The sequence below is a fragment of the Epargyreus clarus genome, unplaced genomic scaffold (genome assembly GCF_041222505.1).
Source record: "Epargyreus clarus isolate Ecla_fem2 unplaced genomic scaffold, WU_Ecla_fem_2.2 ptg000005l, whole genome shotgun sequence".
In the NCBI taxonomy this organism is placed as follows: domain Eukaryota; kingdom Metazoa; phylum Arthropoda; class Insecta; order Lepidoptera; family Hesperiidae; genus Epargyreus; species Epargyreus clarus.
The window spans coordinates 13,773,308-13,800,921 of NW_027332213.1; the positions used below are offsets into that span (position 1 = coordinate 13,773,308).

Genomic DNA, 27,614 nt, shown 5'->3' on the forward strand with positions numbered 1-27,614 from the left:
TATGGCAACGAAAACTGTGACACGAGAGTTTTATATATAAGATTTCTATCCCTGATCTAGGTGATTGTGCATTTGTCTTTGTATGTGTCTATGACACCCACAACCCAAAAAGTCGTAGTGGGTAGCTAGGAACGTGGAGAACGTTCAATTGGGAATTGTGAAGCGTTGAATTAGGCGTGAAGTTATGAATTTAAAGATCTAAATGAGCTATCCATGCAGTTCTGCAATCAAACTCAATGTAATTATAATTCTACGCTCTTGTTCACGTCACCGTTAGCTTTGGTACACCTCAGAAGTAAATTATGATACCTCGTGTAATGTGTCCGTCCCCTATTACATTCAAATCAGAATTAAGTAGCATAACACTGTTTATAGGGCAGGCCATACTGGCCGTGTTGCCGCGATTGTTGCAGCTATCAATATTTTAACATGTAATTAAACTTTTGTATAACATAAAACATCAGATAGATAATGAATACGCTAGCACTCGAAAATCATAAACATAAACATAATAATAGTATTTTTATCTAACTTTATCTGTATACTCGTATTTGAAAAGGTAAATATTTACATGAAGGTACTTTGCATGGAATTACTTTTCTAGTTAAAAAAAATAACAAGGGATTTTAAGGGAATTTTGCATAATTCATGAAAGTTGTTCTTGGGGAAATAGGGCATAATTGCATTAGAATTCGTTTTATAAAAAAAAATATGTTGTTTTCAAATCACTTTTATTTTTACCTCTACTCATTCTTTGCAATTGTTGATATAAAATTGCAATCATAAATAACCTACAATCGCAGATCGAATAATAAACAACAATAGTGCTAGAGGGTAGTAGATTTATAGTCTTTTCACAAATCGTACAGTGTTTCTAGGTCTAACTGTCTTCCTTTTTCCTCGATACAACTGAATATGGTCTAAGACAGCTCGGTATACCGGTTTGTAGAACTCATGAACACTTTTGTAGCTCTTCGCTCTCTTCTCCTTCAGGTCCTGGCAGTAGTGGTACCACCAGGGCATCAGGATGTAGATGCCGGCTGTCTGCTTCTCCATCTGAGCGCAGAAGATGTTGTTGGGCAGCTTAAGCTGGGCTAACTGGTCTTTGTCCATTTCGTTGGGGAATACCTTGATGGCTCGCTGTTCTTTGGCTTTGTAGAGTGGACGCCAGCGTGGCTGAACACAGTTGAGGCAGAGGAGAAAGATGAGGCATTGGATCTGAAAAATGTACAAGATTAGTAGACCTAGAGAAGGTGGTAGAACCCTTTGTGGTTCGACTCCGGCGGCACCACCGCCACACCTATTTCTACCTAATAACAGCAGTGTTAGGCGCTGCTGTGTTCATTGTGTTGGCGTGTGTTTGAAGGGTGTGGTAAGGGAGACAGACTTTTCCGAGGCGTTCCAGCTTAGTCCTCAGCGGTAGCGGCGCATCTGTGGCCGACCTCAGGTAGGAATATCTAATCCTATCTGGAGTTGATTACAGATGTCCATGGGCGGCAGTAGCCACTTACCATCAGGTGGACTGCATGCTCGTCTGCTACTCTTATATTATAAAAAAAAATCTACTACTATTGGACTTATGGATTAAATATTTTTCAATTGTAAAACACAGACACACGACGTGCATACGACACTGCTTAGACATAAGTCGATGACCCGTTATTTTAATATTAAAACTATCTATAACTGAATATGATTAAAGATAGTTTTTATCTATTACCATAGCCACGTTTTATCAATTGGAAAATAAAATTCAATAGTCATAATAAAAGAGTCGCTTTTTCAAATATTTTTTTAATTTTTGAATGAAGTTAGGTCAAGACCGAGAATTCAAATTCTTATATATTTTACTGGAAAATAGACTTATTACAAAGTTATTTGTTATTGTAAAAAATTTGAATAATTCATACCTATTCCAATTAAAATAAAATATATTTTTACTTACTCCCGCAAAACCGAACATGCTTATTGCTCAGCTATTATGAAAATATTAATTAAAATAGGAACTACAAAACTATTAATTGATTCTAAATCACACTTCATAATTGCTTTCTGCAACCCGTTAAATGATGTTTATGAAGTTTATACAATTGCTGTATAATGAAAAAGGACTAAAATATGCTAGAACCAATAGGTATAGTTTGACAGAGGTAGCCCTGCCACACTTTTTTAACGTGGAGCAATTCTTCCATTACAGTTGAAGGTTCCAGTTAACTCATGTATGAGGCAAACTACAACTTTTTTGTGAAAAGGTTAAAACTCAGAACATCCATAGCCGGAATAAATGTGAAATAGCACTTATTTTCAGTCTGACCTTTAATTTGAAAGCAACTTGGGCAGCTGTTTACACAATAGTAGAATAGGAACATAAAATAGATATATCCGTGTTAGTACTTAAGTGAAACTAGTTTATAAAGTTCTCACGTACGTGTATCGTTTACGTATACCCATTCTACCTAAGTTCCGTCACAAATGCATTGCTACTCTTGAAGACTAAGTAAGTACGACTTAGATGGTGATCGTGCCTCCGGAGTAGAACTGCAGAGTACTAGAACCTTACAAAACGGTGCTAAAAACACCATAAAACAAACAGTTGTTATAATCCGCGTAAAACTGCTAGTCCGCTCTGAATATAGAATCGCGTCGCCATAGCAAATTGTATGTCTACACCTGCTCGCAACATCTTTAGAGCGGACTGGCAGTTTGGCGCGGACTATACCATCAATTAACTCCTGTAGTAAATATCACAGCAATGTTGCAATCATACAACACTTTCTCGCTCGCCACAGGCGCTACGCAGTTTTTATTTCTCTCACTGACGCAAATAGTGCATTTTGATTACCAACTCATAATGAGCGACGCATTGATTCGCAGGCACGCAATATCTGCTTCTGTTGTTAAAAATTTGCTCAATATTATCTCTTTGTGGTGCTCATGTTGTTTGCAAGGAATTAATTACAGTTTTTAATGAGATCGGTTTATTTCTGAGCGGTTATTTCACAATGATGCATAATATGAACATATTTGTTATTTTTGTTTTAAAAATATATTCTACTAGTTTTTGCCCGCGGCTTCGCCCGCGTTTAAAAGAAAATAATATAACATACTTACATACATAAAACTGAAAATTCGTACCTTCAACTTTGCTAAAGATCATCACTTGATCAAATGCATAGTTTAGGATTCAATCCTTACTAATATAGATTAAAATAATCGATGTATTGGGTCCAAAAGATCGATTCACCGATTAATCGATCTTAGATCGCCATCCCTAGTTCCCGTGGGATTTCCGGGATAAAAACTATCCTATGTCCTTTCTCGGGTCTCAGACTATCTTTGTACAAAATTTCATTAAAATCGGTTCAGTGGTTTAGGCGTGAAGAAGAGACAACCAGACAGACAGACAGACAGAGTTACTTTCGGATTTATAATATTAGTAAGGACTTTAAAATCTTATTTTAAAAATATATGTTTAGTTGGGTATTTGAAACTCATTTTTTAGGATTAGAACGGAAATTCTCAGGGAAGAATGTTTCAAAAATTCAAAGGATTCTTTCGTAAGGATCATAATTATTTTTTCAACCCCTCTTTTTTGTTTTTATTTATCTTAAAACGGTTCAATACACAGAGCTGAAAAGTATTATTTATGCACACCTTAAAATAAAACTACGAACAAATATTATATTTAAAAATTATTTCATTGTAAAATATTTATTTTGTCTCTCTTTTTTATAAATCGATAGTTCGTTCATAACGTTCTTGTAGTATGGATGTATAGTATTCGCTGTTGTAGATTTAGTTCCTTTAGGGGCCAGAAGCCAATGACAGAAAAAGTACCACCATGGTAAGGGTAACCAGGGGTACAGAGGTTTAGCGAGTTTTTCTTTACAAATCTTCTTTGATGGTATTTCAAGACACGGCTTCCAAAATTCTTCCTTACATTCATGAACTATGTTTACATAACCAGGTGTAAATGGGGCTATGATGGGTCCCCAATCTCTATAATATGCAACAGCTGGTAAAATAAATGAACATAGAATGTAAGTCACCCGCATAAGTGAAACCTGAAAAATATATTTTACTTTAAAATAAAAACAAAGACAATCTGCCAAAACCTATATGAATAAAATTTACTCAATTCTGAAAACGACCCAAATACATAATTCTACAGCATAAAAGCATTATTCACTATTCTTAAAAAATAACATAACTTCAAAAAATACATCGCTTATCAATAACTTCACAAAAATCAAAGAAAAAAATAATTTAATTGATAAATTAAACACCGATTTTTTATTACCTTTTTATTAGCCAAATAAATATGGAATAGGCATATAATAATAATATACAGGGTAATACACTGGATACGGAAACACTGGTAACAGTGGTACTGGCGGGGGGCAAATTTTTATGGGTTTACAACCATTTCCAGACGGTTTGGTTTGCCCAGTAGAACTCTCTGTACTTGATGTTATTGTCGTATCGTCACCAAACGAATTATTAATTATAATTAGCACTTCAATCAAAATTATTGATATTGAACATTTACAATTTATGGCCATGTTAACAAAAAAAGAATGACAGAACAATTTGTTATCTGTAGACGTACGGCCTTATTTATAAGTTGTTTGGCGCGAAATTGCAAGTTTGCTAGGGATGTATACGTCGACGTCACGACACTTATCCGGGATCTTAATCACCTTCATATCGATTTTTAATTACAATCGTTATTGAGTTTACGGAGCCTTGCGAAATTGACAATAATGCTAGCAAATAGCTTTTAAGACGCAGATTATAATTATTTTGCTGTTCGCAAACAATTAACGAGGCCATATTGTGATTAATTTTTCAAGAGGTTTAAGTATAGACTATTTGAAAATTAATTTAAACGTACTTTTAAGGTTACGATTTTGAAAGGCGTGCTATTTTTGTCTCGAAAATTTAGTAGGCTTAGACTTTTAAAACAAAACAATGAAAACCTTTTACATCACTCATATTCATAGGCAATAAAACTGTGTTTTACATGAGTTTTATATATTGAAATCCTTGTTCGATAATGGAATGGCCTATAAAATATTTTATTACAACAGGTGTTTTAAGATACTTACTTCGTTAGAAATACACAATTTTATTGTACGTTTACCAATTTGATATAATATGTATTTCAACAAAATTATTATTTACTAATCACCGTTTAATATTCAAACGACGAATCAATTAAGTACTTGTAAAACAAATGAGAATCATTCGAGCCGGCGCTAATTACCTACGTTAAAATGATTTTTTTTCACAACTGAAAAATAAAAGTAATAAATTGCAAAAAAACGAAGTAATATAGGATATATATGGATAGGCAATAGGTAAGTACTCTATTTGTAGTTATTTAAAATCATATTTGTAATACATATAATGATAATAATCTAGTACTTACACTATTTATGTATAAACTACGCGGGAAATGCGTAATTTATATATTTCTCGTAGGGTTACATAAAATATATCTTACGCAATGAAGGTATTCTTTCCAGTTATACTAATTTTATCATAATGTCAATTAAAAAGAAAGTACTGTCGTTAGTACAAACAAACAAGAGGAATCCAGTATGCACAATGGATAAATAACATTAAGGTATGCAGAGCAGAAAATTATATTCACGATCTTCAAATTCAGTTTAAACGAGTTGAATGGCGGGAGGCTTTGCGTCGCGATTCACTGTACGCACGCCGAACGCCGCGCATGCGTCGCGCTTCTCGCGCTTTTCGCGCCATTTTTTACGTCAGATAATTTACTTTTTTTATTGACTTATGTATCACAAAAATAACTGTGATGCTTTTAAAATATGAATACGTTAATATTTAATTTTTTAAATTCAATATTTTAAAACGTCTCCGTGATGGGGTGGCTGACAAAAGACAATGGTGTTGCCAATGTACGAATTGTATCTGGATTTATCGGCAAAATTTGTCGGAAATTAAACAGTTTTAGTGCCGTTCATACGGGCTTGATATTGTGTTTTGTTTGTGTGCCATCAGTATTGTGTATCTCGGGTAAGGATTAAAAATTAAGTTAAGTTAAAAACGATTTTTTTCATATTTGGAATTCTAAGTCTTCCTACCCTCAAAAATCTTTGCCGTTCTTATCTCAAGCCAGAAAGTAATAGAAATAAAAACATATTAAAACGTTTTACTTAATTTTAGTTATATTTACATCTCATTGCATTTATTTTATTAATGTTTAATTCTATTACAACTTCTCTAAAACTTTAGATATATATGTTTGTGTTCTTATGTATTTACGCTTTATGTTAATAAAAACCTATTTATTAAAAAATATATGTGATCAAGGCATTTTTGATGGGAAGCTTCAGTGTCCTTCCGTATGCGAATTACTAATTTACAGTAATGCGCGTTTTTTTCCATAACGTAATACAGACAATGTAAGACCAAACCAACTTGGGATCATCACATGGAATTGTGCAATTGGAACGTAAATCACTTCCATGGCACGTAAGACGCGTAGAATTGCGCAATGCCATAGATAGATTGATTCTAATTTCCGATGACCGACTTACCTAATTCATTTTGTCTAAAAACCTAAAGCTATGCTGCCTCATTACTGGTTTAGATCCTGTATCTTATTATAAAATGCCAATTTAGAAGCTAAAAATACACTCCGACTCTTAATTGATTTTTTAATAGATTTTTGTATCTACTAATTTATTTTAACGAACTTAATATCGACAAGTTATGGTGGCAGCTAAAATACCTATGGCAACTCGATAAGACCTCTTTACTTTATTAATTATAGACTATAAAATGAAATATGGATATAAATAAGCAATAAGTAATAAAAAACCCTAGATTCTTTTTTTATTGGAAAATAATATAATTTACATTGTTATCAAACATTTTAAGATGCGAGAAGATTGAACAAATATTTAAAACAGATCATAAATGATGAAATTTTACCTACATCTGTTTCCATTCCATTCAATTATTGAGTAGTTCTATTTTTATTATACAAGATATACCAAACCTATACCAAACTGTTGCAAGTATTCTCGATACAATACTTTTACTTTGTTATACAATATAACCATAGTTAGGGTCGCCACCTACTTATAACTTGAACATAAAAAAGTTATTTACTTTTCTAAATAAGTTCTATGAGTGAGTTACTTCATTTGCATATGTTTTTATCGTTTCATTACGATGTCTATTCATTGTTACGATGTTACAAAGTTTTGACAATAATTATTTTCATAGTATTATGTTATCATACTTTTGTATCACAAATTACTTGATGCAATATAATGAAATACCCGAGCTTATTTATCTGTAGTAACAATATTAGAATAGTAATTAAATTTTGTTTAGATTATTTTTATTACTTTTATTTATCTTGCTTTATTAGTTCGTATGTAAGTGAGGGTCAAAATCTTGCAAGTAAATTTTAAACCAGTCAACCTCAACTGACTGATCTGAAATTATGCGTAAACATTATTTGGATGACAATACATTAGTGACGTCATTATAAATATAATATGGCGGACGTCCCAATATGGAGCACTATTTATTTTTATGCAACCCCATGATATCAAATGACTACTAAAAGCTTGTTCTTAAAAACATTTTAATATATATTTATTTCATTGCTTTTTTCATTTTCATATTTTTTACCAAGTTTATTTAAGATTTTTGTAAAATAGAGTATCATCGAAAAATATCAAAATAAACTTTTTTAATCTCGTTCATTAGGTGGATATATGTTATTAGACACAGAGTTGTATTACTTATAAAGTTTATGTCATGCTTATTAGAAATGGAATAATATTAATATAAAATGTACAATAGAAACTGAGTGAAGTCAACTAAGGAAAAAAGATAAAATATCTGACTAATATTATAAATAAATATATAGGTAGGTACTATTATTTTTATTAAGTACTAGCTGACCCGGCAAACGTTATGTTGCCCTATAAATAAAAAAATGTTAAGGGTGAACAATCCTTATCACTTAGGGGTATGAAAAATAGATAGTAGGCGATTCTCAGACCTACTGAATATGCATATAAAATTTGATGAAAATCGGTAAAGCCGTTTCGGAGGAGTACCGTAACTAACATTGTGACACGAGAATTTTACATATAAGATGAACGTTGTCTAGTCCTTTTAATACCAATTATGGTAACCCTTTACTTAAAGACCATTTAATGTAACACATTTCTAACAGTTTTTCTGTAATAACAGCACAACTGACATTAATAACACCTTAACATTGTACATAGTACGCAAAACAGTTTAATAATACATTTTGTGCATATGCAATTACCCATATGAAACTTGTACATAATATGACTAACTACTGCCTGCCCCATAGACTACAGTTAAGTTATATACATTTGTCCCTGTAGTTCCGGTATCCCCTGCCTGTCGTAAGAGGCGACTAAAAGGGGGCTTCCGGGGTTGCGGCGGCAGATTGGGAGGTCGAGCCGTCCGGCAAGCAACTCCGGGAAGGACGGCGGTATGTGTGGTCGCATACCATCGTAAATACCAGACGGTGTGGCGAGTCCTGAAACTCACCTGGGCGGAGCCCGAAGGGACAACGCGTTCAGAGGACTCCGGTTTCGTTCCGTTGGAGATCCCGGAGTCCTCTTGGCAACGCCGAGGTCGGCCACCGAGGAGGTTTTAGTGCGGTATCTATCGCTGGGACGTCTTACCCTCCGGGCGCACATATATTGCGGCAATGTCAAATAAGGGCGGTGGGCAGGAATTTCGGGTTAGTGCGGTAAGAATCCCACATAACCCTATGTCGCTCCCACGGCACGGGGTACCTTTTGAAGGTTTCCCCTCGATAAAAAAAAGTTATATAAATTTGCGCACACATATGCGCACTTTTCTTTTAATAAAATCATGTGTGCTGTTACTAGTCTGCTCTACCTTTCATTATTCGACTTTAAATGTACCTAACGAAAAAATAAATCATAATGGGTGTTTCATAAACACATTAATATTGGAACAGACGTCCAAATCGAAATCCAAAATAAACATCTAGATACTTACGCCACTAAGTGGCCCTCCCAAACGGGGCTCGATCCTCTACACCTCCGCCTCTGGAATTACTAGTAAGATGCTCTGGAATTACTATAATACTAATTATTTTCCTATTTTATGTGACAGAAATATATAATTATCTATCTGTATTTAGAAGACGAACCAAAACAAACGGTAAAACAAATACATGACCTAGGAATTATGATCGGAAGTGCACTTACACTTACCTATTCAAACAATGAGGTATAAACTGCAATTCCTCACTTAATGGTCTTTTTTGATTGGCCTACGACCATAAGTAGAGGATTACTATGCAGTACATGGCACTGGTTATTCTTGAACGTGCATTTCCTTTGTTTTATCACCATAATTGCATATATCTCTCGAAGTAAATAGTTTTATTTTAATCCGTTTAAAGGTAGAATTCAAAGAATTTAAGAAATAAAGAAGAAAGAAAAAGAAGAAGAATAGATTAAAATCCAAAGAATTCGTAGTTTGACTGCGGCGATATCACCTTTTTCTGCGTTATCTATAACAAAAGTGTTGAGCGCTGCTGTGTTATGATTTAAAAGGTAGAGCCAATCAGATACATTTATCTGCTATTATTCATTATTTTAAATTAGTCCTCGAGACACCAAAAACAAAGAAATTCAACGGGAGATCCCTAACATAAATGATAATTTTCAAATTCTTAACAATATATGATTTTACCTACTTACTTAACAAAATATAGCCTAGTGGTTAAGAAACTCGGCCTCTTGATCGAGGGGTCCGAGGTTCAAATCCCAGGCACGCACCTCTAATTTTTCGAAACTATGTGCGTATTAGAAATTAATTATCACTTGCTAAAACGGTGAAGGAAAACATCGTGAGGAAACCTGCACACCTGAGAGATATATATAAAAAAAAATCTCAAAGGTATGTAAAGTCTACCAATTCGCACTTGGCCAGCGCGGTGGACTATGGCCTAATCCTTCTCAATCTGAGAGGAGACCCGTGCCCAGCACTGGGACAGTAATGGGTTGATGATGATGATGATGATATGATTTTTACAATATAACTGATATCTAGGTAGTATAATCAACTAGATTTTTACCTCATTATATTTAAATAAATAATGAGTTAAAAATGGTTCTGCCGGAGGTTTAGATGCTTTAACGCCACAACATTTTAAAGATCTAGTGTGTGGCGCAAATGGTGACTCTGGCAGAACATTGTTGAACGATATAACTAATCTTATAAACTTTATGCTTGCGGGAAAAGTCAATCCAGATATAACGAATCTTCTTTATGGTGCAAATTTGTGTGCCCTAAAGAAGAAAGATGGGGGTATCCGCCCCATTGCTATTGGAAACACATTAAGAAGAATAGCTTCTAAGGTTTGTTGTAGGCATATCCTCCCTTCACTGAAACAAAAGTTTCAACCTATTCAGTTGGGTTTCGGGTCGAAGGGAGGTTGTGAGGCAGCCGTACACAGCATTAGAAGTTTTTTGCTTAACCCTATACTTGACATTGTGCACTTAAATGCACATTAGAATCAGATTTTTTTTTTCGGATAATGCGACATCGAATCTTACTAATAATAACTGAAAGCGAATTAGCAAACGTTTCTTTATGTCAGAAAATGAAATCAATATCTGTCTCGTTCACACATTGTAAATGGTAAACAAAATAGCGAGCCGTCATTCAGTGCCTGCGCAACGCTCTCTAAGAATCTTATTTTATCTGAATGAAATTAAGTTATATGTACGAAATTTATATAATCTTACTTTCTGCAAGCTTTATGCAATGTTTTGGTGATATTTTTTTGAGATATAATGTTTTGAATATTTAGTAATTCATGACTTTTGTTATGTGTGCATTAAAATGCACACTGCCAACGACATACAATATTACTGTTTATCAATATTGTGTCTTTAAATGCACACTGCCAACTTTGCTACTATATACTAAGTTCTGCACACAAGGTAGGGGGTTGGGTGAACAAAGTTCAGACAGAGTTTTTTTTTATAATTCATGACTGAAATTAATATTTCCCCGTTTCCACTAAATTCCCAGTCCTTAGCTTGCAATATTTTTTTCAGATGACCGGAGGCCGAAAAATTCTAGCTTTGGTGTCTAAATTGCGTAATTAAATCGGATGTAGAATCCAGCAAATCCCTAGAAAGATGAATTCCAGATGTCTAGGTCTCATAAAGACGTCCCTGAACTCAAGTCCTGTCCAATCAATCTTCTTCTGTCAAAAATGTAAACATCTCCAATATTGATGATTCCAGAACATCTGCAATATCAATCCCAGATAAGACCAAATTCCCACTTGAGGTCGGCTATAGATGCGCCACTAGCCCTGAAGACTAAGTTGGAATGCCTCAGAAAAGTATATTTTCTTACCACATCCTTCAAACAAATGGAATAAAGTCCAATCATACGCTCAAATTTAATACAACATTCTAATGGAAACGTGGATGCAGGTCTAAACAGACAAGTCGCTTTATAGCGTACAAATGTGATAGGCCATTGTTAGTATTGTCCTCACAGATCCTGGACATCTTCGTTTGTAAATCCTGGTTGCTGTTTCGTCATGGGAACAGCGGTAAACAAAAATTATTGCCACTCAAAAAGTTTCGAGTCGCTTTATGTTGGAACTGTGTTTTTTTGGGAGGAGGTCTTCTAATCTCTCAACTCAACTAAAATATCTATAAACTTGTTGATATATCATAACTTCCGAGACTTTTATCTTTAGTATTTTCAAAATGTTTTTAAATAATGTTATGTATAAAATATTTTTTATATTTTTTAATTATTTCTTAGTTTAGTGAGTACTTGGCGGTGTGCATTTAAAGACACATATTTTTTTTCTCGTGAACCTGGCAGTGTGCACTTCAAGACACATACTATATTCTGAAAACTGAAATTTAGAGATTTTTTATTTTATTTTTCCTAATATCCTTATAACCCAATTAACGCAGGGAAGTAGCAAAAGTATAATTTTTTTAGGATAAAATTCTCTGCCAAGTATAGGGTTAAGGGTGGTGGTGATGTTATATTGAAGGTTGACGTTAAAAATGCATTTAACTCTGTGGACCGCAACACTCTACTCCACGAAATTAAAACAATTGTCCCAGAAGTTTTTCCATTTTTATTTCAGTGCTATGGTACTCCAACCCATCTTTTATATAAGAACAACTTAATTGAGTCTGCGGTCGGATGTCAACAAGGAGATCCACTTGGGCCAGCCATTTTTAGTCTAGCCATTCATCCCATTATTTCGAAACTAAATTCAAAATTGAACATGTGGTATCTGGATGACGGGACCTTAGGAGGCGATGCAACTACCGTTTTTGATGATTTTACCTTCCTATTAGATGGTTTAAAAAAAATTGGTCTCGAGTTGAATTTCTCAAAATGTGAACTTTTTATTAATGAATTATTATCTGTTCCTGCCAGAGAAATGATTTTACAAAAATTTTTTTCTTTGTCATCTGATATAAAAATTGTAGGAAAAGAATCATTGCGCCTCCTCGGTTCTCCCGTTTTAGAAGATTCTATTCAACCTTTTTTCGACGAACTCTTGTCAAAATTTGATGTAATTTCTGAACGTTTAGGCAAAATTAAAATACACATGGCTTATCACATTATTCGATTTTGTATTTTTGTTCCCAAATTTACATACTTTTTAAGATGTTGCCCAGCATGGAAGTTTTTAAATTCTCTGTCAGTATTGGATTCTCATATTTTGAGGATATTATCAAACATATTGAATTGCAATTTGGATGATAGATCTTGGCCTCTTTACCTATACGTTTTGGAGGTCTTGGTATCAGGAAAGCTACATCCGTTGCTTTACCGGCATTCCTGTCTTCTGTGCACGGTACGAGTTCTCTTTTCCAAAAAATAACGAATTCTTCATTAGGTCTTACAGAAATCTCGTACTGTGAGGAAGCCAGGAATGCTTGGCACACAGCTTGCCCAGGTGTATCTCTACCTGTAGATCTGAATGTACAAAGGCTTTGGGACGAGCCGCTTTGCAGAATAACACACACCTCATTGGTAAACTCAAGTGTCAGTTCTGCTGAGCGTGCTCGTCTCCTGGCCCTTTCTGTTAAGGAATCAGGATTTTGGCTTCATGCAACACCGTCCAACAACTTAGGGTCAGTGTTAGACAATACATCATTTACCATTGCTATCGGCTTGCGACTAGGTTTACCTTTAATTCATCCACATTGTTGCCCTTGTGGAGTTCAGGTAGACCATTTGGGACACCACGGCTTATCTTGTCGTCGTAGCGCCGGTCGCCAATCGCGCCATGCTGCCCTCAATGATGTCATCCGCAGGGCTCTTGCTACCGTCAACGTACCGGCACAACTAGAGCCGAACGGTGTTGTACGAGACGATGGTAAGAGGCCTGACGGCTTGACTTTAATTCCTTGGAAGAATGGGAGGTGTCTTGTGTGGGATGCTACGTGTGTCGACACAATGGCACCATCCCATCTTCAACTATCTTCTAGGGCAGCTGGTGTTGTGGCTACCGATGCGGAAATACGCAAGCTGCAGAAATATGCTAGTCTCAGTCGAGACTATATATTTCTGCCGTTTGGTGTAGAGACGATGGGGCCGTGGGGTTCTGACGCTTGATCTTTTTTTAAACACCTTTCAAGGCGTTTGATCGAGTGCACCCACGACCAAAGGGCCGGCGCTTACCTCGGGCAAAGAATTAGCTTTGCTATTCAGCGAGGTAATGTCGCCAGCGTTTTGGGGACTCTTCCAAGAGACAACAATTTGGATGAAGCTTATTATATTTAACTATTTTATTATAAGTATTTTTATAGCCTGTTTCATATATTATTTTGTACTTTTTTATTACGTTAATATTGTAAATAATTAAATGTAGAAAATTAAAGATAACATTATACAGAATAAAAAAAAATAATAATAATGAGTTTAATATTTTGTAGTTTTCTGTAATTGTTTATTTCGGAATATCTCAATGCTTACAGGAATAACTCACTAACGTAGATACGTATAATAGATACTTGAAATTGCAGACGACTTCTACAATCATATTCGGTTTACTTACATATCATTATGATTTCATAAAAATATGAATTAGCAAATATTGACTACAATCGCTTAAGGAATTAATAAATCTAAATATCCTTAATTTTTGAAATCAATAAACAATATACATATGTAGTCATGATGAGAAATATTTAACTATACCATTTCTATTTCTTTATTTTCTCGATGACAGTTCTTTGTAGTGTTGTGACCAAATAAGCAATGATGATGAATTGACAGTGACGATTCATCAAATTTTGATTAAAATAAATAAATAATGGTTACCTGTCGTAATAATTATTTCATTTCATTGTCCTACCTATACCTACTTATTTTACAACAGCTTCGAATGATTTTAAAGAAGTAGGCATTATCAATCAAAAATTTATACGTGTAACATCTTGTAATGAAATATAATATTATAAGTAAATGTAATATAATATTATAGTTAATAATTTTTTACAAAAGTATCCGGCAGTAGTTTGGTTTCTTACATTTTGTAAAAAAAAGGGTCTGTTATCGTGTTACGTTTATCGTTATAGCTCCTATAGTAATCATTATGTGTAGCACCTGTCCATGAAGTGCAGTATTATCTGTGTGACATTTTAACGTAAACAACACAAAATTACATGGGCGTCCATCTGTCATCGAGAAAATAAAGGAATGGAAATAGTATAATCTCTGTAAATTGTAAATAAAACTTTTTAAATTTCATAGACCATAGAATTTATTCTGCGTAATATCCCGCTTTGTTTTTTCAGAGCCGTTTTTTGGGCCGCAGAGCACAACTGGTTTCGTCTAAAACATGTAGCCGTTAGCTTAGCTGTTTAATTGATAGCTTTGTTCATTTTGTAACATGCACCTGGCCTTCAACTTTTAATGTTTGTAAACACTATTATGGCATATTGACCTCGTCTACATTCTTTTATATTAGCAAACAAAGTGGATTTATACGAGGTTTGTGTAAATTAACTTTATTTTAAGCTTTTGTTATACGTTTGCATCTGTTTTAGGCTTTTTTTACCGTAAATAGCCGACAAAGCCGAAAAGTCTTCAGATGCCAAACCTATAGTAAAAGTTTTCGGTTTAGTAATACCAAAAAACAGTTTATATCTTAAAATAGGAATAGCTTTGTTTTATTTGCTACAAATGTCCCTAACCTAAAATTATTATCTACTTAATATCAACGCATAGTAAATACCTGTTTGGTATTACAGTGGTATTATCTACGTTTAAAATCCCTATTTAAATAACGAGTCAATTATATAGAATAATCTCAATAATCACTCTATATTCTTGATATCATTGAACTATATTATCAAGAATTCATGTAATACAGTAGCTTAACTAAGTAATCACAGCTATTTTTGCGAATTTGCGTCTACATTGGCTACTACTGCTTGAGGTACTGCTACCTTTACTGAGTAAATAGTTGTTAGAGCCTCTGTCAAAAGCTTAGCAACTATTTGGTAGCTCATTCATCTATATATATATATATATATATATATATATATATATATATATATATATATATATATACCATACAGATGTGTATTTTTTTCAAGAAAAATCAAATTGCACGGACGTTCTTGCCGCGAACATGTAAGATGTGAAATGAGCTTCCTCTTGAGGTATTCCCGGAGCGCTATGACATGAGGCTCTTTAAGCAACGTGCAAAAACAGCTCTCTTACAAAGCTGGCGATGCACTGGCGACTCCTCTGGTGGTGTCCATAGACGGCATTGACTACTTTTTTCATCAGGTAGCACGTCTGCCTAATCGTTAGGTTAAACAATAAAACAAATAAGTACTGCTTGTCGAACGCTCAATTGTACGCCCGAATGGTAGCGGATTAAGCGACTACAAAGTAGTTTAAGCGACGATATCGTAGCCTATGCAACTACCGCTCACGCGCTAGTAGCCAATGAGCAGTCAGCCTAACTGCTATTATCTGAAAATTACTCTAATTAACCATGACAGTTAGGTGTACATATTCAACTAGTTCTTGACATAAATTTCCCACGATTTACGAATAATTTATATAATAACATGATTATACAACGAATTCAGTTCTGACTTGGTGACACATAATAGTCCGGTCAAGTTAGACATTGAAATAGCAAAAATTCCGGGAAAGCTGAATTTTCGTAGAGACCTTGGGTTTACCATTACAAATAAAGTGTCAAGAGTCCCCATCGATCTGACGTGTGCGTCGGCAATTATTCGGGGTCAAACGTCAAAATTTTAGGTTTTTGGATTTTTCTCAAAAACGGTAAGTTTTATCGAAAAATACCTCAGGCCAAAATTGTAGCTCTTAAATTCCTTATAAAATGATGCTTATATTTTTTTCTCTGAAACCAATAATTATTCAGATATTGCGCTTGTAAGAATTACGTTTTACATGATATCCGCCCCACCTGTGAAATAGCGTACTTAGCGGGGTTTTTTAACATGGTTTCCCTGGGGGGACTATCCCAAGAACCTTTAAGATGCTATTTTCAGGGACAATACTTATTTAATAGTATGAAGATTATTGATATTGGTTATTGAGTTCAACTGTCGTTCTAATTTATTGTTACTTTAATCTGATTTATACTCTTCATATTCAACTTCAACAATCACGTTTTCTTCTATTTCTTTTTCTTATTCTTTTTACATCTTTTTTATCCTCTTGCTGAATGTTTAGAAATTGTTTAAATTGAGACGAATCAGTTGTCTCTTCATCAGATCATATACCTCTCTTGTATTTAATTAAACATTTGAGCAAGATAGACCTTGGTAATTGGTACACGCCGCTCTCTTGTATTAATGGTCCATTAAATACAAGAGAGGAAGATTCATGTGATTTTGATGACAGAGACAACTGATTCATCTTCGTATGAACAATTTCTAGACATTCAGCAAGAGGAGGAAGAAGAAGACGAAGAATAAATCGAAGAAAACATGATTATTTAAGTGGAGTATGAATCAAATTTTTTGAATGGGATAGAACTCTTGGTGGTTCTACTCCGGCGGAACCACCGCCACACCTATTTCTGCCTCATAACAGCAGTGATAAGCGCTGCTGTGTTCTGGATTGAAGGGTGTGGTAAGGGAGACATACTTTTCCGAGACGTGACAACTTAGTTAGTCCTCAGGGGTAGCGGCGCATTTGTGACCAACTTTAGGTAGGAATATCTAATCCTATCTGGGGTTAATTATACATATCCATGGGCGGCAGTAGCCACTTACCATAAGGTGGACTGCATGCTTGTCTGCTACTCCAATATTATAAAAAAATATATTAAAGTAACAAAGAAATTAGAACGACAGTTGAACTCAATAACCAATATAAATATTCTTCATACTATTACCACATCCTAAATAAGTCTTGTTGCTGAAAATAACATCATAAAGGTTCGTGGAACAGTCCTCCCAGGGAAACCACGTTAAAAAAAACGCGCTGAGTATCCTATTTCACAAGTGGTGTGGACATATGTGCATATCATGTACACATAATTCTTACAAGCGCAATATCTGAATAATGATAGGTTCTAGAGAAAAAAAAATAAGGACTATTTTGTAGAGAATTTTAAGAGCTACAACTTGGTCCTAGGTACTTTTTCGATAAAACTTACCGTTTTCGGAAAAAAATCAAAGAACCTAAAATTTTGACATTTGACCTCGAATACCTGCCGACGCACACTTCGGACCGATGGGGACTTTTTACACTTTATTTGTAATGGTAAACCCAAGGTCTCTACAAAAATTTAGCTTTCCCGGAATTTCAGCTATTTGACCACTATTTTTATGTCTAACTTGACCGGGCTATAAAGAATTATTAGCCGTGATTTCAAATGCGAAATTACGTTGAGGACATTTGACTGCGACAGTACTCATATTGGACACAGTTTACGTCATAATTAAGTAAATTATGTACCTAACTACTTTGTAACCATGTTTAAAAAATAGTAGTTTTCAAATGCCAACTTAAGAACTACGCACTTAATCTTAACGATACTGAAGTAGGTTGCATTAAAAAAATATATGGTTTGAAAATACCTTTTAGTCTCCTATAATAGGTGACGATTTCGAAACAACGAATAACAGACTTATAATTTTGTGTCAATTTTACCAAATGAAGTAAATTACCAGCAAAGTTCTAAAACATATTTATGTATCAATAACACTAAGTATACTAGAATTACTCAAGACTCCATCACTCATCACTAACCTATTTAACTTATGAGTATAATCCGATTTCAATGTTTTGTTAACTTGTCATGTAATTTGTTACATAGTTCGAGACATTTTTGACACCTACGAATCTAATACCAAAGTAATGTTCCCACCTACACTGTAATTACTTTGATGATTTACTTAATGATTACATACTAACTTATATTATATAAGTACCTACTATAAGTTACTGATTCTAAGTCGCTTCTGCGAGGTTATGTTCTACATTTTCTACACTCACAGCCCCACACTAGGATTCCCTGTATCGTGGTTGCTATGGACACACACAGAGATAAATAAACAAACACCCAGACCCAGAAACAGATATCTAAATTCATTATTTAGAAATCTGTCTAGCCGGGGATCGAACCCGGGACCCTCTGCGCATCAGACCGGCAAGATGACCGCTCCGCCACGCGGGTCGTCGAAGGTTCTCATTGTTTCCATTTTTTTCTTTTATAATATAGGAGTAGCAAACGTAAGCGGTAACTGTCGTCCTATGACCATCTATAAACAGCTCCAAATAGGATTGAACTTACCTGAAGAGATCACAAATGCGTCGATCAATCTTTTTTCTCAGAAATTCTTTTTATTTTATACCCATATCATGGGCATATAAAAAATAATTGTTCTACCATCTTGAGGCGTCCGTCATATTGGACCTAGAATGACGTCACCAAGCTAATCATGCATTGTCCAAACTAAACGTGTACGCAAAATTTCAGTTCAATTGGTTGCGATTAATTGGTATAAAAGTCAGTAACAAAATTTGACCCTCTCATCCGAAGTAACAGCGCAAGGTAAAGTTATATAAAACCATTTTTGCGAGTACCCATAGAACAATTAAATTCACCATTCATCTTCCCAATTACCATACAAACTGTGACGAAATACGAGTATCATTTCTATTGCAATGTTGTAAAATTCCCACGATTATGTTATAGGATGGCATACATATATTTATTAACCGACATGGAAAAATAAGGTCTTCTCTTGTATGAAACGCTTTTTATCCATGTTATGCAATATAATTATGAATAAATGCCCTTTTAACCGAGTTCCCAAAAGTGTTCTCCGTGTGTTATCAAAGTGAAATCTAGGAAAGACATCTTGCTTTAGATGCGGTATCTACATACTCCGCTAATTGCAAGTTGACGTTCATGTTATACTATATATGAAATAAAATATAAGGAATAAATCGGGGTCAAATGCGAAACCAATATCCTAAAATCATTTACTCAATCCAATTATTAGTAGTATGAAGAAAGACATAAGTTATACCCTATCATAATATAACAAAGTATCGGAAATGCCTACAATCGACAGTGTATCTTTAATTTTTGGCAGTGTAATGCGCAATCTAACATGACACACATTCTTGCAAATCGTAAAAAAATGCAAATGTGCTGAGTGCAGTTAACCAAACTTGCATTAAGTTTTGTAAAAATACGTACTCGCGTTATTAATAAGTAGTGACGTATTAAAAATGAGCAATATGTAATTGAATATTATGCTCCAATTATCCACTTAAAAATATGTGTCTATGTAACTCACGGAACATAAACACTAATATAACTTAGAGCGTAATATGTACTCCTAAAAATAAGTAAATAACTTTCAAAAATATTTATTATTCTAGCATTTAGATCAAAAATTTTGTTTTCCCTCATTACACCTTTCTGCGCCATAACTTATGAAACCATTTTTCCAAAAAAATATTGTCTGAAATTAATATTATTGAAACAAAAATACCGCAATACCGACTTAACTGTATAAAAAGCCAGGTATTTTTGGGATCGACGATAAAGATTTCACTTTTGGCATTTAATTACGATTAATGAAAGTAGTTAAACATTATCGCTACTTCAGTAAGTTTCTGTGCGACATGTACTGTTTATCAACGAAGATGATATAATTTATTACATCTGAAACATTATCTGACACAAATAAATTAATTATTATGCATGTAATGTATTTCATTATAATAATTTGCCAAGTGCGAACCGACCTCGCACAAGAAGGTTTCAGTACATCAATTTTCTATTTTTAGTATTTGTTATTAAAACAGTAATAGCCATTCACACACTATAAAAAATAATATGTCTATCTTTTAAGAAGGATAGACAGCGGATGCTTAGTAACAGAGGACGGTTATTACCTTGTATGTTACAGAACCCTAAAAATTACCACCTTAAATATATGGGTAAAACTTTAACTTAACTTTTTGTTAAAAGATATTTTTACGTTATTTATATGGATTTCACGTAATATTTCAAACTTTTTAATTTTTATTATTTTTCTGTGAAATTCATTTTGTACGGCAATCAACCGATATCGTATTATTGTAATATTATTTATTTAAAATAACAGTTAAATTTCAAACTGGCACAATATTTCAATAAAAATACTACATTCAGAATTTTCAAAATAAGTAAGCTGAAGGAGAGCCACCTCAATATTCTGTAGAGTTCATTATAAATATATATCCGCACAAATGATTACGAATTACGATACATTGGATAAAACTTACCTCTATGCAATTTTATTGATATGCAAATTTAAATAAACTTGCACAAACTAATTGCGAGAGGTGTAATTTAACGAATACCAAATTACGCAACAAATTAGGTACCTACTTGAGATTTCACTCCACGAAAGGAAATGTAAGAGTTTATACATAATATGTATATTATATATTTTTTTAATCCCTCATATCTCGTATCCGGCAATTTTCAAACGATATTAAGTGCTAGACCAAATTGTTCAATGTATACAATAGTGTTTCAATGAAGAGTTTCATGAAGAGTTTGGTTTGGAGGTTACATCGACCAACGGAAAACTACATGACAAGGAATCATTTTCAGCTTCTTTTACTTACGTAGAAGTATCATGAGCAGGCGGTCCTCGAGTTCAGTTTTCGATAACTCATCATTTGTAAAGAGCAATTTTAGAGCTAAAAACAATTTGTCCAATTTAAATGTTGTCACCCTTCAAATGTACAGCTTGAAAGTGCAAAGTTTCTTCCTCTAAAAAATACGCATTGTGTAATTGTTACTTGTATTAAAATGTATTTTTTTATAGATACACAATTAAAAATACGACAATACGTAACACTATTCATGGACCAAATCGAGAGTTCTACAAATCCACTCACATTCTATATTAGTGACATAACATGAGTCTATTTGCTAATTAATAATGAAGCAAACAAAACAAGTACTACCCAATTAAAGCGAGCAAGTGAAACAACTTATATAGTTTCAATTCGATGTTTCATAATTTGAGGCTGTAGATAGTTGTTCTAATTTCATTCGCTCTCACTATCGAAAACTGCTACTGTGGAATTGCTATTTGTAACAGACAAACGTTTAACTAGTAGTCATTTCCAGGGTTTGACTGCATATTTGCCTTAAAGGAGTAATGTCAAACACTGACATATTATTTATTAAGTGTCTTAAGAATTAAAGTTACACAAAAAAATAAACTAAGTCCTAAGGAAGTCCTGTAGGGAACAGGAGGTCATCACAGTCTAGGGATAAGTGAAATGCAAGCACATATTCTATTTTTCCTTCATGCTTTATTTTATAAATTGTTGGCGCAATTTTTATTCTTTCGAAGCAACACAACTTAGTTTTCATTTTAATATCTCCAATTTGCGTATACAGTTTTAAATATTATTATATCATTTGTCATTAGCAGTGATTACTATATAGATAGATATACATATAAAAAGAGGATGCGAGTTACGAGACTGTTAATACTTCCATTACATAATCATAAAGTTACTAAAGTTAAACCGTTAAACTACTTGCACTGAACTTGACTATGAAACTATTATCTAACATCTCTGTCGAAGTTTTGTCATCAAACAGAACTCACTTCATTTACCTATGCAATGTGTTCCTTGCGCCAACTATTTACACGCCTAATAGCCTACTAGGATTCATAACCAAACTTTTTGCCAACCGAACTAACAGCCTGGTTTTATAAACAACTGGTGGACTACGTCCAGGAGATCTGTGTCTGCCTTGACTTGGGCAATACTGAACCCTCTGAATCTATTGGTTTCCGGTCGGTTGGTATTCTTCAGGTCGTCGGATCACCTCTCAAGGCGATCTTCTTTGCCCAAACGTGGTCTCCATTGGAAAACTTGTACCCCAACAATAATCTGTCCTATGAACGATGTAGCTAGCCCATTGCAGCTTCAGCTCATCTTACTCCAGTAGAAAAAATATAATCAAAAATGGTATACGATAAAAATAAACATTGTTGATTAAAAACCAAAAGTACTAGAAATTACATGACTTTCTTTTAGTGTGGAAAATATTGTAATATTAAAAAATAACTGGTAATAGTAATGTTACTGAGTTGTCTATATAAAAAACCTGAGATTATCCATACACACGTTGTTATTTTCTATTAACTGTAAGATTCGTACTTAACGAAAAATAAAACCTTTATTTATTAAGGTGTTACATGGTAAGGGTTAAAAATCTCAAAATCTAAAGTAAAAGCTGCTTTGCATCCGCATTTCTTTTTAATGAGCCTCTAAAGGTTGTGTTTTAATAAATACATTCAACAGTCAAGTAAACAAGAAATACAAGCTTTTATTATAAAAGTTAAGAATGTCGCGAATTATTCAGCAAAATGTTATGTGCACTGGACTTATGAGTAAGTTACTACTCAGTGAGATCGCTATCCAAATTTCACGGTACGCGTTTCCATTGACCTATGGATGATAATTTGTGTATAATTAAAAAAAAAGTATTTTTTCTTTGTAAGTTTTTGCACACGTATAAGACCTGTATTGTTATCGAATCTTCATAAGTGTTCAAAATTTAAATTAATCGGACCGTTCAAAGTAGGGAAAAATCGAGTTCAAAGATTCCGTTACGGACATAGTACCTACATACAAGTCAAGCTAATAAAAGGGTGGTAATGTTTATAACTAATAGTTTATTGTCCCCGTCTGCCTGTACAATTGCCGTATAATTTATGTGACTCGTCCTTTATAGTACACCGAATTAAACCGACACAATGAATGTGCAAATTATATCTAAAGTAACAGTAATTATCTGAAGTTGCTGTTCATAATGATAGTTTCTGTGAATCTTACTACTTAGAGCGGCATTATTCTCGCTACGCGTATGTGAAAATGTAGAATAGCATATCTGTGTAATTAGAGTCTCCGTTTACGAATGAGATTAACGCATAAAATTTGGATAGTCTTCTGTGCGTCTATGTTTTATATAATTAATATTTTATTTAGTAACTTTTTATATTATAATTTAATAATAGGTATAAGTATACCTATTATTAAATTGCTCGAAACTCTCTAAGTAGAGATGAGAAAATAATTTCAAGTTTTCAAATATTTTCATATAAGAAGTTTATAAAATTCAACAACTTTCAAGTTCTTTTCAGTGTCATCAACAAAATAAATTTAAGACTGTTAAGTAGGTAATCTAAAACTATGGATAAACTACGACCCTTGCATGAAGAAGTAAACAGCACACAGTCTACCTAATGAAAAATGGCCACTGCAACCCACTGACACTTGTGTGGCACCCCAAATAGTATCTTACCTGGGAACGGCCTTGTCGGTCATAAATGCGTTCCGGGCCCCTGTGTTTTAAGGTGGAACTCGAATCTATATCTGTCAGGTTCTTCTACTTGCAAATATCGGGCGAACCGCCCACATGTCGTGTAGCAATGGACACGCGACCACTTTCATTGACGGTCAACCGGTCATATCAGAGGCGCGCGTTACGATAATTCGACTTTTAAACTTTCACTTACGAAATCAAGTTCTGTTTGTTGCGGCGAAATTGTGGCTGTGCGTACTCTCATTTAGTAAAAGTACGGCTCGACCGAGAAAAACTTATTTATTCAAAATACATTTTTATTTGAGAATCGAAAAAATCTAATTTGATCTGCCTCAGATGTTCTTTTTTTCGTTTTGGATGTGTATTTTGTTAATATGTCAGTTTTAGAATGACAAAATACATCTATAAAAAAATTCATCCGTATTTATTTAAAAAAATATCTTTTAAAAGAAACCGAGATATACATTAAAAATGAGTCACAGAACGGCATGCAACAATGGTCATCTTCACGCGAATCTTCATAAATTATTTTTTATACAAAGCATTGGATAAAATTAATTAAAATTGATTGAATAATGTTACTACTCACAGTCCATTGGCTTAGTGATTGTTTGATCAGTTATCTGTATCTATTAGTGTAGTATACATTTATTCCTAGGGAATCGACCTTTTAAAATTAAATTCATATACGCAAAAAACGGCATTCAAATTTATTTAAAAAATGTTGATTGCAATATGAGTAGGTATTACATAGTTTTCGATACCAATATTTTCAGATATTACGGATCACCACAAGATCTCTAATCAAAAACCATTAGCGTGCAAGTTTTGCTCATTGGAATTATTTATTAACTTGTGAATTCATCACGCCATCAAGAATAGTCATTATACTGCAACCTTCAACCTAATACTGTAGGTCGATAGAGTTTTTACGTCCAATTAATTTTAAATCAAAATGCCATGTATCTAATCTTCGTAAATTACCGTTTTTACCGACTTTGAAACAGGCTACGTATATTTTCCAAGATCACGAGTAACACGACGTAGACCGTATCCAGTATGATCATCGATTTAAGAATTAGTTGGATACGTACTAAACTCCATATCATTTATTTTTTACCTTTTCAGTGACTTTGAAATCGGTTATTTTTTTTGTTTGTTTTAATTGCGACAGCCCTTCTTTTATGCATGGTTTAATCAATGCTAGAACTAGAGGTGAAATTCATCATACATATAGATTTGGTGCCGCTGAAAATCAAACCTATCTAGGTATCGATAAAGGAGCTTTAACAATAGCCCAGACCTGTTTCATTTTATCAAACCTAGCAAGGTATATAATTAAATAGTTGAGATACAACATATTTTTCAATGCCAGTAAGAACTTTTCAAAGCCTCTTTTAAGGATAAACTATGCATTATATTCATAAAATTGAAATGGCCGTGACATTCACTCAAAATATTAATTTAAGTTTATTGTAAACAAAATATTTAAGTAAAAGTAAGTAAAACTGTACGTTATAATTTTTCAAATACCTACTATTTGATAAAGTTTTAACACAAATAAAATCACGTAAGAAACGAAACCAAATTATTGGTATTTCAATAATATTTATATTAGCAATATGATAATGTTAAACAAATAATAGTATTAAATATTAATTTACCAAAGTAGTTGTTAAGTACCCTGATGATATTCATATAATTATAATAAATAAATAATACTATTTATTTTTTATTAATAGTGATTTAACGGCCATATTTAAAATCTCTAACTATTGTAAAACAGCATAGATCTAACAACACTGGGTAATGCGAATAAAATTATACAAAGTATAATGTTAAAATACATTTTCACGTTAGAAATATATTTCAGTTCGCCTAATACCATATTTCCTCCAAATCAAAATACAGAAGCACTTAACACGGATATCATAAGGAAAATATGGTTTGGCAGAGATGCTTACAAAGTCGAAAAGTTTCACCACTTTTAAACTAACAGAAGCGTGTAACATACTCTACATCGCATAGATATACGAGTAACTACCAGTCCGTGGGCCTTATGTGAACCGCATTAGCTTAGGTTTCACTTCATGTGGAAGACTGAAAGACTTTTTCTATCAACCTATTCATAGGTGGCAAAATTTTTCTTACGCCCACAATTGCATGTTTTACGAAATGGGAATTGGGTAGAACTTTATCGTTCAGAAGCCTGCTCGAACCCATGTTCTCCCTTTTGTACTACGATCCACGATTATAATTTAACAACGCCCCGCGACTTTTTTAATTAAGGCAACTTTAATAAAGTTACCCATACCTGCTCTACAATCTAAGGCTCTACATCATTCGTGATACGGTACAGGTAGAGATACAGACGTAGAAATTTCCGTACCCTTATAAAACTTTTTGGAGACCGAAGACCTTACTCATTTACTATGCCACTGACCTCAAAGCGCTAACGTAACCATTAAATAATTAAAACTTGTCTACTCGCCATAATGCCACCAAACTATGGCCCCCGAGATGAAACTTTCTCGTCCCATCAAGGCCGGTTACCACATTTGGGACCCGATCCATTATTACACATTAGACGCCTTGACATTACCCATCAGCAAATATATCTTGATGATGAAAACATTATAAATCATTCGTAAATACTAATCGTTTGGTAACGTTGGCATTGACCATATTATTATGCTCATTTCAAATTCACATGTAATTTGACTCACCCTCTATTTTTGGACTAATTGTTGGTCGTAAGAATTCTGGCACATATACATATGCACATACATGTTTAAAAGGTGCACTTATTTTTTTATTTATATTTTGTCAAATTTATTCTAAAAACTTGTAATTCCATCAATATATAAAAGTAACTTCTTGACGCTTAGAAATAAAATTACCTATATCCACTAGCCACAGTGCTACTTTAAATTGAACAATGTTTTCATTTCGAGATCTTCTTAATTAATGAAGTTAAAATAATTAAAAATGCAGTTATATACGTAACCACATTATAATTAGACACATTAAAATAGGAAATATATTGGATTAAATTAACAGAAAAATAAAGTAAAAAATTTAAGTTGTGCGGCTATTCTTGCAATGCAGCGATGTGTTATTGTATGTATAACGAAGTGCCTAAACATATATTTATGTAGGCGTACATAATGTACAGCAACGCTCATCTTCATAGTTGAAACCTCTAGAGTCCTCTATTATTTAAACTTGTACAGGTAGTCGATAAAGAATAAAAATGACAGGATGAATGTTTCTTATCCCTATTGAATTCTCTTTGTACTTACTTACACATAATATATCTATTAACCATAGATCTAATATCGCGTAGAAATAAAATGTATGAAATATAGACATAGCATTTACGAATTTGCACTACATAAGATAAATCTCTTGATGTAACTCTGGATTCTTGTGTAAATGCAACCACACTAGAAATGAAAATAAAATAAATTTTATTTCTTACGAAAATGCTTAGACCTTTTCATTTTTGCAAGATACTACAAGGCTTTGCACCTTGCAGTGTAACAAATTGCTGCCATAAATAGATTAGACTACTAGACTTTGCTCTATCTTAAGATATTTTCTGAAAATCTTTCTAGTCTTTCTAGACAGTAAGTGTCGCGAGACTTGACCTACCTAATAATATTTAAACGGATGGTAG

The 27,614-nt window shown here is 33.6% G+C and overlaps 1 protein-coding gene across 1 annotated transcript in view; it reads left to right on the top strand.

Moving 5' to 3' along the window:
* Positions 1-5,523: 5,523 nt before the first annotated feature.
* The window catches only part of LOC140757779 (uncharacterized), a 28,032-nt gene continuing 5,941 nt past the window's right edge, over positions 5,524-27,614 (top strand). The window contains exon 1 of the mRNA XM_073093650.1: positions 5,524-6,048. Within this exon, the coding sequence (XP_072949751.1) occupies positions 5,895-6,048 (154 nt within the window). The 5' untranslated portion in view covers positions 5,524-5,894. The remainder of the gene's footprint in view (positions 6,049-27,614) is intronic.